Raw genomic sequence first — 13,422 nt, 5'->3', positions numbered from 1 at the left:
TGGCATACTCTGGATCAGGTGGTCGAGCAGCTGCTGAGGTATAGCTTCCCATTCTTGCACCAGTGCCTGTTGGAGCTCCTGAAGTGTCGTAGGGGTTTGAAGACGTGCAGTGATATGTCGACCGAGAGCATCCCAGACATGCTTGATGAGGTTCAGGTCTGGAGAACAGGCAGGCCACTCCATTTGCCTGATATCTTCTGTTTCAAGGTACTCCTCCACAATGGCAGCTTGGTGGTGCCATGCGTTATCATCCAGCAGGAGGAAGGTGGTACCCACTGCACCCCTGAAAAGGTGGACATACTGGTGCAAAATGATGTCCTGGTACACCTGACCTGTTACGGTTCTTCTATCAAGGACATGCAGGGGTGTACGTGCACTAATCATACACACCATCAAACCATGACCTCCGTACATTAAGGGGTTGGTATCTGGTTCCTGGTTCATGCCAGAAACCCGGCGAGAATCACTGTTCAGACTATACCTGGACTTGTCCGCGAACATCCAGTCCGAGAACTGTGTTCTTGACACGAGGCTTTACGGGCTCTCCTGTGACCAGAGATCAGTGGAATGCACCTTGCAGGTCTCCAGGCAAATAAATCATGTCTGTTCAGTTGCCTATAGACTGTGTGTCTGGAGACAATTGTTCCAGTGGCTGCAGTAAGGTCCAAAGCAAGGCTACCTGCAGTACTCCATAGTCGTCTGCGGGCAATGATGGTGAGATATCGGTCTTCTTGTGGTGTTGTACACTGTGGACGTCCCGTACTGTAGTGCCTGGACTCATTTCCTGCCTGCTGGAATCGTTGCCATAATCTTGAGATCACACTTTGTGGCACACGGAGGGCCCGTGCTACGACCTGCTGTGTTTGACCAGCCTCCAGTCGCCCTAGTATTCTACCCTTCATAACGTCATCAATATGTGTTGTTTGAGCCGTTTTCAACACACACAGTCACCATTAGCATGTCTGGAAACGTCTGCACACTTGCTCACTGCATCATACTCTGACATGCACCAACACACCTCTGCATACGTGGACTGCTGCCAGCGCCACCGTGCGACAACCGCAGGTCAAATGCACCGCATGGTCATACCCCAAGGTGATGTAAACCCACAAACCGCCCTCCAGAGTGTTGTTTCATCATGTATCAACATTATCCTTAATTTATGAACATGAGTGTAGATGTAGAATGTAAATACAAATGACCAGATTTATGGAGTAGAAAACAGGTTATATGAAATAAAATATGCTAATAGGAAAAACAATTTTTTTTTTCTTTGGAAATAAGAAGGTAAGGTGATTGACTGGAATATGGAGAGCATTTGACTTGGGCAAAAGGTTATTGGAACACTAATTATTCCACTGACCTCTATTTCTAGAGGCTTGCATACTTAACAACTCTTTGCTGAGCAGATGAGTGGTGTATTGTTTCTGGTGAAAAAGAGAGAGTTCTGTTCACCTCACTGGAGCTGGCTGGGACTAAAGAGAAAGGACTGACAACAAAATAAGCCATGCCCACTGCTCAATGTCTCAGTGGGAGGCACGTCCGCAAATCATGGGCCAGTGAATGACTGAAAATACTCTACTGACAATGATCGTGAATGGGTGAAGTTGCATACACACATCTCTGACAATGACAGGACAGAAGACTTGGCAGACTAGTGATGAGTGACATCAGAGAGACAGTAATATAACTTCTTGTGTATTCAGCCTTTTTTTAATTTTTCAAATATATATTATTCAGTACATATTATTCAATTCAATATATTATTCAATACCAATGGTGGAAGTTGGAATTCATAATACAAACTCCTCATGTCCTCAGAGTGTTCTGACATTTCTCTTCCACTTTCACAGTCTATTAAACTGTACCTAGAAAACTAAACTTCACACTAGGCTGCTTAATCAGTTCCCAGGCATCATCTGCCTGCTCCTACAGCAAACACAGGCTGTATTCATTGCCCTCTCATGCAAAATAATAATCCATGAGAGATATAGAGAGGGTTGAGCTGTAATTGTTCACCAGGCTATTCTGGCGACCCTTAGCCTGTGATGTCCTCATAGATGCTCACACTAAAAGTAGGTGTCGTGAGCAAGGAATTCAACTGATATGATTGTATTCATCTCCAGCAGGAAGTGGGATTCAAACAATGCAAAATCATGATGGGATAGCAAAAATATTAAGAAAAGGCTAGTTACTAAACACCATATAGTGGAAATGCTGAGTCGCAGACAGGCACAAAAAAAAGACTGCCAAACAGTTTTTGTTACGCCTATCTGCGGCTCACCATCTCCACTGCATGGTGAGTACCAACTATCCTTTTCACAATATTGTTGGAAGTGGAGTTCAAAATACGTCAACAGGAGTAATGCTGATTCCACTGGCGAACAACAAATTTATGTTTCTGCCAGTACCTCGTCTCCTATCTTCCAAACTTCACAGAAGCTCTTCTGCGAAACTTACAAGACTAGCACTTCTGGAGGATATTGCAGAAACATGGCTTAGCCACAGACTATGGGGAGTTTCCAGAATAACATTTTCACTCTGCAGTAGAGTGTGCACTGAGATGAAAACTGCCTGGTGGATTAAAACTGTGTGTCGGACCAAGACTCGAACTCAGGACATTTGCCTTTTGCTGGAAAGTGTTCTACCTTCCGAGCTACCCAAGCATGATTCACGACTCATCCTCGCAGCTTTACTTCTGCCAGAACCTCATCTCCTACCTTCCAAACTTAGCTCAGATTATAGACCACTTGCCAGCGAAAGGCAAATGTCCCGAGTTTGAGTCTCGGTCCAGCACACAGTTTTAATCTGCCAGGAAGTTTCATATTGGCGTACGCACAGCTGCAGAGTGGAAGCTTCATTCTGGAAACATTCCCCCGGCAGTGGCTAAGCTATGTCTACACAATATCCTTTCTTCCAGAAGTGCTAGTCTTGCAAGATTCACATGAGAACTTTCGTGAAGTGTGGAAGATAGGGGACGAGGTTCTGGTGGAAGTAAAGCTGTGAGTACAGGTTGTTGAGCTTTTAATCTTCCAGGAAGTTTCATACTAGTGCACACACTGCTGCAGAGTGGAAATTTCATTCTGGAAACATCCCCCTTGCTGTGGCTAAGCCATGTCTCCGCAAAATACTTTCTTCCTGAAGTTCTAGTCTTGCAATGTTTGCAGGAGAGCTTCTGTGAAATTTGGAAGGTAGGAGACAGGGTTCTGGCAGAAGTAAAGCTGTGAGAATGGGTTGTTGAGTTATGCTTGGGTATCTCAGATAGTAGAGCACTTGCCCACGAAAGGCAAAGGTCCTGAGTTTCAGTCTCAGTCCTGCACACACTTTTAATCTGCCAGGAAGTTTCATATCAACACACACTCTCTGGAAACAAATGTATGGCTGTCTTGCAGAGGACAGGAGCCATACATGAGACATCAATTCAAATATGTAATGGTTGGAGGAAGACAGACCCAATGGTATACAAATTCAATGTACAATGCTAATTACCTATTAATGTAAATGCGGAACTACACCGTCACACAACGTTCACATTAAACTGTAGGTTTTCCTATCTCAGTTCAATAGGTTAATGGAGGGCAAAGGCTCATTACATTCAACAGGACCATGCCTAATAATGCACTGTGGTGTTCAAATTAGCCTTTGGGTGGAGGCCAGTTCTACCTCACATAGAAAGGTTTCCCACTCATGAGAAATTGAAGGCAAAAGGCATGATAAAACAATGAAAACAAAGGTGTCAATTGCTGCAGCTCATCTATAAAAGTTGTGCTGCTCCTTATAACACACACAAAATAATCCACCACACGTACACAAAATAAAAGTTAGTAGAGTATGCATCTCTTTACATATGGGCTCATAGACTGTGACTGCAGAAATCCCCCTCCCTCTGTCTCTCTTCTAACAGCTACCTTAACACTTTCATTTTACCTCTATCCTCAGCCACCCAGTAGTAGATAGTTTCTTTATAAGCAAGATGGGACACCTAACTTTTTCACCTAAAGTAACTTCCTACTTATTAAAAATATTTTCAATCTTGTGCCATCTGGATGAACAGTATCTAGTGTCAAATGAAACAAACACCAAAGCATTTTCACAACTTCATTAATTACCGAGACATTATAGTAATTTTGTTGTTTTTAGCATTTCTTTGTTAGTGGCACCATTATATTGTCTGGACCAGAATAGCAGAAACATTAGGAGACAAAATCAGTGATATGTATTTTGTAGGTCTGACAGGTACATTCACTACAGGGATTTTTGTGCTGTTGTTACGACCATCTGAATAGTGTGTGGCCCAGAAGCATTCACAACTCTTCGTGAAATTAAGCAATGCCTAGGCAAGCAATATGCGATGTTTACATCACTCTCAACAGAGTGGAAATATTGCTGAAATTCAATCTTAAAAAGTTTTGAAACTATTTTTACTGAAATTTTCACAGCTGTTGTAACTAAATAAAAATGAAATATAATAGTTGTAAAGTGCATCTAAAAATTATACCTAGCAGTGTGCAACTGCTCTCTTGTTCCTTTCTTTCATATTTTCATAACACATGCTCAAACTTTTCCAGTCATGATTTGTCCCTATGTTTTGTGAATAAAAGTCAACAGAAACTTCTGCCCATGCCTTCTCTTTGTTGGCACAGTAACTTCACCAGTTTGTTTGCCTTCTATGTATCTTTATACTGACGCAAAACAATTTCCAGGAATAAATATCTTTCTGGCTGTGCAGATGTTTTTACAACACAACATCTTTGATAACAAATACTGTGTACCTATCATGTAAGATGAATCTCTGCTGTTGAAGTGCAATAATAGTGTTGACAGCAGATTTTTGTAGTGTTGCCAAGCATATTCCATGTGAATTCAGATAAAACTGAATCTTGCTCAATTGATATAAGCTTAGTGTGACACAAACAGAATGGATTCCTGAAATGAGTTCAGTATCTGAATTAAGGTCAAAACAAATCTCAAGTCAGTAACATTTATACTCTTGGCCCTAAGGCTGGTAAAGGTCAATGGAAGTGGGCAACAGGCAAAAAAGTGCAAAACTGTTGCTGTTTGCTGTACTTTTACAGGTGATAAGGAGAAAAACATTTAAAAAAATAATATTTAGTACCTGTTGGTCCAAATCTAAAATAGAACATACGCATCAAATAAATTTCCTGCCCACAAAGACTTTTTGAAATCATCTTTATGGTTATGTAGGTTAAGATCCAAAGTATCACACCCTGCAGCTATTTACTGTAGTGGGCCCTTGTAAAAAAATTTTGGAATTTTCCATGATGCTCAATAACATTAAAAAGCTATATTATATACATGGGTTGCATGGTGTAGTGTATAGGTTAGTAGCTTCACACACAGGAGGTTGTGGGATTGAATCTCATTAGATGCTACATTTTTTATTTTTAAATCTATACTGAAATGACTTTAATCATTACTTTCATTCAATTAATTGGTTTGAATGAAATTTTTTATTTCCATTTCTTTTTCACGTTATTTTAATCACAGAACGAACTTTTTCATTTGTTTCATTTCTACTTTACATCATTCTTTTTCCAACAGGAATTTTTGTGAATATGAATTTAATTATATTTATACATTATAATATTCAATTATATGAAAATTCTGATGGATCAGTTAAAAAGCAAAAGACAAAATCATCTATTTATATTGACCTTGCAAAGATGTGAAAAATTGTTACCAGATGTGCAATTTTTTTGCACAGTAACCATCATACAAACATTTAAAACATAACCTAAATACCTACTGCACTACGGACAAAATAACACAGATGAACAAGTTGATATTATGTTTAAAACTATGTAACAAAGGAACGGAAATAAAAAACTACATTTAAATCACTTAACTGAATAAAAATGATGATCAATCATTTCGATAAATATTTACAAATAAAAAATAAAATTTATTGCACCTGATGAGATTCAAAGCTCCTACATGAGAAACTATTATCCTATCCATTATACCACGTACACCAAATATATATGCAACTTTTTTTACACTGTTGTCTGTCACAATGGTGTATGGCTGCAGTGTGTGACACCTGGGATCTTGACCTACATAACTGTACAGATGGTTTCAAAAGGCTGATCACACCATTGGGGACCTCTCCTTGTAAGCCTCATCATAGGGGCATCCTTCAATCTTATAAGAAATGAAAGTAGTGGACTACCAGCTGTTATCATAAAAGTATAACAAAAAGTATAGCAAAATAAATGGAGGATTAGTATATGTACGAAAACAGAAACAATTACAAACTCACTTTCTGTATATCCACTGGCTCACCATTCCCACTAAATATTTCAATGCCATTGAGCCCTAGGTAATGGCGATCACCCCATGTGCTTTTTATGTTTATTGCTAAGTGAGTGCCTCCTGGCAATTCTGGTATAATAAAATCTGATGACAGTGTTGGTTTATCCTTGTTTTTGGCATCTTGTGCAATTTCTTTGTCCAAAACTGGTATTTCAGAAGACACAGGCACTTCTAATAAAAAATAAAACACTGTCAACATACACAACATAGAATGGTAAATATTTGTATTGCTACACTACACTGTTACTTTTCAGGCTTGTGAGCATACATAAACTTTTGAAAGATAACTACTATTTTGACAAGTAAATGACTAGATATTTATTATAATAGAGGGAAACATTCCACGTGGGAAAAATTATATATAAAAACAAAGATGAGGTGACTTACCGAACGAAAGCGCTGGCAGGTCGATAGACACACAAACATACACACAAAATTCAAGCTTTCGCAACAAACTGTTGCCTCATCAGGAAAGAGGGAAGGAGAGGGGAAGACGAAAGGAAGTGGGTTTTAAGGGAGAGGGTAAGGAGTCATTCCAATCCCGGGAGCGGAAAGACTTACCTTAGGGGGAAAAAAGGACAGGTATACACTCGCACACATGCACATATCCATCCACACATACAGACACAAGCAGGTAAGTCTTTCCGCTCCCGGGATTGGAATGACTCCTTACCCTCTCCCTTAAAACCCACTTCCTTTCGTCTTCCCCTCTCCTTCCCTCTTTCCTGATGAGGCAACAGTTTCTTGCGAAAGCTTGAATTTTGTGTGTATGTTTGTGTTTGTTTGTGTGTCTATCGACCTGCCAGCGCTTTCGTTCGGTAAGTCACCTCATCTTTGTTTTTATATATAACTAGATATTTATTTATTTATTTGTCCAAGAATCATTTTAGTACACTGTTTGTACATGTGATACAGAACAGTGGCAAACCTTGTTAATTTACAATACAGTAATCATTTTGACTACCCTGTTGACATAATCAAACGCATAATAATGTACGTTGGTGTACTGCATTGCTTCTACATGTGATAATGGCAGTTATTAAGTGAGATGACGTGATAAGCACAACGTAAACTATATTATGCATTGACGTTAAGTAAAATTTGGTAAATGAGGTTTATTTATTACGATTTTCCATAAATTCAGACAAATAACAGAAGTAGTAGTCAAGCAAGAACTGTTTTAACTTTCTTTCAAATGCATTTAATGTCGCATGCATTTCAGGTAAGAAGGCAAATGGTTATGTAAGATAGCTCCAGTATGATACAATCCTCTTTTGCATAATAATAATAATAATAATAATAATAATAGCTTTATTCAACATTGAATGGTACACTGCACATGTACAAAGAAACAGTAATGATTAAAGTTATTTGTACAATACACAAGAGACAGTCTTCTGAATACGTCATTAATTTACAACAAAATTACAATAAGGTGTTTACTTATTTCTGTTCACATAATTTCACAAAGCATTTGTTGTTCTTCATATAAGTATGGTACTCTTCTAATGTGTAGAAAGGGTGTTTTACTAAAAATTTCTTAAGCTGATGTTTCAGTTTAATTGTAGGAAGAGCCATGACTGCTCTAGGCAGTGCATTAGCTAATTTTATACCTGCATACTGAGGCCCCTTTTCGTAAAGTGCTGTTCTGTGGCTGCCAATGTAAAATCTTTCTTTATTTCTAGTATTGTACTGGTGGAAATCTGAATAAGTGTTTGGGTGCAGTCTTTTCACAAGCAATATGGCTTTTAGAATGTATGTGTTTATAACAGTTAACACCTCTATTTTTGGAAACAAGTTGTGACAAGATTCCCTATATTTTGCTCCACAGATTATTCTCACACCCCTTTTCTGAAGAATGAGTAGCTTATCTAGATTAGCTTTGGTTGTTGCCCCCCAAATTTCAATACCGTAGTTCAAGTGAGAGGAGAAAGAGCATGGTAGGCAGTCTTTAGGACTATGGTGTCTCTACAGAACTTGCTAATAGTACTGATTGCAAATATACTTTTTGATAACTTAGTTGCTAGAGAGTCAATATGTGTGTCCCATTTCAGGTTGCTTTGGATTGTTACGCCAAGGAATTTTACACTCGACTCTTTCTTTACCAATTCGTTTCCCATGTATAATTTAATTTCATTATTCAAACTACTTTTGTTAAACTCCATCAAACATGTTTTACTGGTGCTTACATTTAAGTGGCTTTCATTAAAAAACTGAACAATTTCTTTTGTCACATTATTACACTCAGCCTCTAGTTCATTACATGATTCCTTTTTACATAAAATGGACGTGTCATCGGCATACAGAACAATTTTGGAATTTATAGTACAGTATTTAATATCATTTACATAGATCAAGAACAGAAGGAGGCCCAATATCGAGCCCTGGGGCACCCCATATTTTATGCAAGTGATCTCTGATTTGTAGACACCACTTTCCGTTTTAAGTAGAACAAACTGCTTTCTATTGCTCATATAACACTTTATTAGGTCATAAGCAGCACCTCTAATGCCCATGTTCCATAGCTTGTCTAATAGGATGTCAACGTTCACACAATCAAAGGCTTTTTCCAGGTCTAGGTATACACCTGCCACATGTTCCTTGCTTTCGATACCCCCTAACACCTCTTCAATTAGTTGAGCAGCTGCAGTGCTAGTTGATTTACCTTTTACGAATCCATTTTGATTTTCGAACATCAGATTGTGTTTGTTAAGAAAGTTTATAATCCTGTTGTATATAACTTTCTCAACTATTTTGGAAAAGACAGGAAGGATTGAGACTGGTCTGTAGTTTTCTATTTTGTTGTTGTCACCTTTCTTAAAAATGGGTGTTACCTGTGCTATTTTTAGTCTATCTGGAAAGGTGCCTGATTCTATTATATTGTTGACTGCTGCAGACAGAGGTACAGAGACATTTTGGCTACAGGCTTTTAAAACATCTGTATTTAGGCCATCATGCCCAGGGTTTTAGAGAGCTAATGATGCCCATTATTTCTGCACAGTTTGTGGGGGCTAGATATATACTATGGTCACATGTATTACCTTTAAAACTGTAGTGCATGTTTTTATGTTTGCCATTTATGGCTTCCCCTACGGAAGAAAAATATTCATTAAAAATATTTGCAATTTCCAGTTGGTCTTTTATGAGCATGCCATTGTGGTTAATAATAAAGTCCATACAGGATTTGTCATTGCCAGTTCTAAAATTGTTTATGACTGCCCAGATGCCAGTAGTTACATTGTGTGAGTTTTGAAGCTTATTTGCAACATAGTTGCTCCTGGTCTGTGTAAGTAAGTCCTTATAGTGTGCTTGATATATTTTGAAGGCTTCCTTTAGCTCAGGAATCTCTCTATTATTCAGCATTGCACTGTGGAGTAGTTTTAATTTTTCCCTCGCTTCAGTGACATTACTATTTACCCAAATATTTTTGTTTATATTTTTTGTTTGTTTCATTTTTGTGATTACAACTGGGCATGTGGTATCAAAGCAGTAATAGAAGTCAGCAGCAAAGTTATCATACGAAAAGCTATTATTTTCAAACCATTTTATTTGTGCTAGCATCCAGTTTAGTCTATTTATGCTGTCATTATACATTATTCTTTTAGTTACAAACTGTTGCTTTGTGGTGACAGTGGGGGCCTCATGGCGTTCCAATTTAAGCTGTAATGCATTCACTGTGTTCATGTGTAGGTTCATCTTCTGCCAAGTTTCATGTGTATATATATCACAGTTGTGTCTGAAGAGATTTTCCTTTATTACAAGGCTCCCTGTTGTGGAAATTAATGTTTTGTATATATACAAGCAAGGCAGTGGCAATATTTTGAGAGTTTTAGATAGGGGTCTCCAGGGATCCTTGCATTTAGCGTCTTTTTATCACCCTGATAATTTTTTTCTGTATTTTAAATGTTTTTGGAGAATTTATAGAATCCCTCCAACAAGTTATTCTGTACATAAGTAGTGACTGTATACTACAATATTAGATTGTCAGCCCTGATGAGCAGCTTGTATTCTGAGTGAGGATCATAACAGCATATGCTAGTGAATTCAGTCTCTTATTTAAATTGTTTCGGTGCACCTCCCACTTCAGATCTGCCTGAACATGAATGCCTAGAAATTTTGTATGACTGACCTTCGACACATTTTTTCCTTTGATAGTGAAAACAGGGTTTGCAGGATGAGGTTTTGTGGGGTGTGGAAGTTAGCTGCCACAGTTTTTTCAGAATTTATGATGAGCCTACTGGTCCTGAACCAGTGCATTAAGGTATGCATAACTGATATTGTAGCCTCCTGCAGATTTTCGTCTTTCTGTGATGTAATTAGAATATAAGTGTCATCTGCAAAGAGTACAGTGGTTCCATCACGTATGTTACTAGCCAAATCATTTATATACAACAGAAATAGGACAGGTCTCAGAACTGACCCTTGTGGGACTCCATACTTGATTTTCTACTCATCACTGTAAAAACTACAATTTTTTGTGTTTCACTGCCTTTGTGTTTTATTTCTGTAATCTGCTGACAATTACTGAGGTACGACTGAAGTAACCTTTCAGACTGGCCTCTAATTCATTAATTACTTAATTACGCAAGAGAAAGTCATGAGCAATAACATCGAATGCTTTACTTAGATCGTGAAATATCCAAGATACATGTTGCTTATCATCCACTGCTTTTAATACTTCATTTAGGAGGCAAAGTCTGCTGTCTGAGTTGACTTTCCAGCTCTAAACCCATGTTGCGAGTCAGTTATCAGTCTCTCTTTATTCACGAAAACAGTTAATCTTCTAAGGAACATTTGTTTTCCATAATTTTGCTACAGCCTGACAATACTGAAACTGGCCTATAATTATCAATATCACTTTTTGCTCCTTTCTTATGCAAAGGTGTTATTTTTGCAGTTTTTAGATTATTTGGAAACACACTACTCTTTAAAGATGAATGTTCTATGTCTGTTAGCAGTTCCACAATAAATGTTAGGCTCACTTTGATAATAGCATCTGGTATCTCATCAACACCCACCGAATATTTATTAGGTAACTCTTTTAGGATTCTTGACAATTCGTCAGGTGTTGCTGGATACAAGAATAATGTTTTTGGATGTATTTTTTGATCTGAGTGACTGCCTGGCAGTTTGTCAAGGTGTGTATTTATTAACTGCTGTGCTATATTAGAGAAATAATTGTTGAAAGCACTAGCCACATGTTTGGGGGTCATTTAGTTTATTTTTTATTCGTAACCAGCTCTATATTACTGTTTTTAACTGGCCTGGTGCTCATTTCTTTCCTTACAATTTGCCAGGTCACTTTAGTTTTATTCTTAGAACTACACAATAGTTGACATTTTCTAGTTTTTTTACTTTTGAAATAACTCGTGTTAGTATTCTTTTGTATCTTTTGAAATATGTAATAAAGTCACAGTTAGTATTTTGCTTGGAGTACTCATACAATCTCCTTTTATATTGACATAATATCCTTATCCCTTTTGTAATCCACTTGTTTTTTTTTTTTTTTAGTAGAGTTAAACATAGTTATTTTCTTGGGAAGAGCCATTTGAATAAAATGTTTGAATGTAGCCATGAACTTATAACATTTCTCTTTGGTACCATTACAGTCATATACATCTTTCCAACTTTCACCCTTTAGGAGAGAACAAAAATATTCCACGTTTATGTACTGAAATTCCTTACAGTGTGTCATATTCTACTCGGAATTGAGTGTCCTGAAATATTCATTGCACTAATTTAAGCATTGTGATCACTAAAACCTGAGTTTACAACTTGTATGTTATAGACATACTTGCACATATTTGTCAAGATCTGACCAACAATAAATGCAGAGGTTGGTGTTTCTCGAGTTGCTTCAGTTACCATTGCACTGATCAAAATCCAATAAGTCACCACATATAATTATATTTTTCTTGGGAGAGTGAATTTCTTCCAAGAGTTCCCCATGCCATTGTAAACACTTTTTTGTCTCAATCTGGTGACCTGCATACACAAATAATAACTGTATTTTGCTTTGGTAGTTCAGTTATAGAGACTTCTACACCTTTTTCACATTACTGTGTATGGTGTTATAATAGTTACATCCTTGAATGCAATATTTTCTCTAATGTATACACAGGTGCCTCCATGACCAAATATTTTGCTATAAAACATGCTTGCAAGTTTGAAGTAAGGAACATATTTGCTCTAACATATCTTGTTTGAGCCAGTGTTCTGTAAAGCATAGTACAGAAATATCATTTAGGTCATTTAACATTTCTTCTATTTGATTTAGTTTATTTGAGAGTGACTGTACATCTTGATGGAGTAATTTATAATTAGGTACAGGGAGTAAATCATTTCTTGCTTGACCACCTACCTCACTATATGAGCTAGTGCACTTAATGGGAAAAAATCCTCATGTTTTCCAGGGATGGTATTCATGGTGTTTGACATATGACTTGATGAAAACTATAAGTCCCATGCTATCAAATATTATGTTTGGCCTCATGAAGACTGTTTTCACCATAAAAAACGACAGTGTGCAATTTCACAAAAAAGAATTATCACAGAGTACAGTATTTTAACAATTTTATAGGTTCATTATTGCAAGAGTTATAGAGGACAAAAAGAATTTATAGTACTAAAAGTTTGATGGTGTGATAAAAGTATGTCACTGTTCTTGAAGAAAAAGACATCACATGTCTAACGGAAATGGCAGTGCATGAAATCAAACTGATGGATTCAATCTACAAGTAAAACTACCCATTAGCAACCCTAACTATTAACACATGTTGAATGGGTGTGAGAGTTTTCATGTCACCAGCTATGGAAGAAAAAAATATCTACTGTGCTCAAAGAACATTGAAATTCTATGTGATATGAGCACTACTTTTTGGAAAATTACCAGAAGTGTGCTGGACAAGAATATAGCTTTTGTCTGTAAAACTCCATTGTCGTTGCTTTTGGGTAAAAAGCCATCTCAGTGGCTTCAGTCATTCATCATTAGAATTGCTATCCATAAGACTCCAAGCTGCGTATTGAAATATAGTGCTCACTGCATATTGAAATATAGTGCTCACTAAAACATTTTTATATGATTTCGAG

General features: G+C 37.4%; 1 protein-coding gene across 2 annotated transcripts in view; it reads right to left on the bottom strand.

Moving 5' to 3' along the window:
- Nucleotides 1–13,422, bottom strand: part of LOC124805118 (katanin-interacting protein-like) — a 323,814-nt gene that overhangs the window by 237,316 nt on the left and 73,076 nt on the right. For both annotated transcript variants that reach the window (XM_047265570.1, XM_047265571.1), the window contains exon 4: nt 6,281–6,504. In XM_047265570.1, the coding sequence (XP_047121526.1) occupies nt 6,281–6,504 (224 nt within the window). The remainder of the gene's footprint in view (nt 1–6,280; nt 6,505–13,422) is intronic.

The sequence above is a fragment of the Schistocerca piceifrons genome, chromosome 7 (genome assembly GCF_021461385.2).
Source record: "Schistocerca piceifrons isolate TAMUIC-IGC-003096 chromosome 7, iqSchPice1.1, whole genome shotgun sequence".
Classification (NCBI taxonomy): domain Eukaryota; kingdom Metazoa; phylum Arthropoda; class Insecta; order Orthoptera; family Acrididae; genus Schistocerca; species Schistocerca piceifrons.
This window is presented reverse-complemented; position numbering and strand designations above follow the sequence as displayed.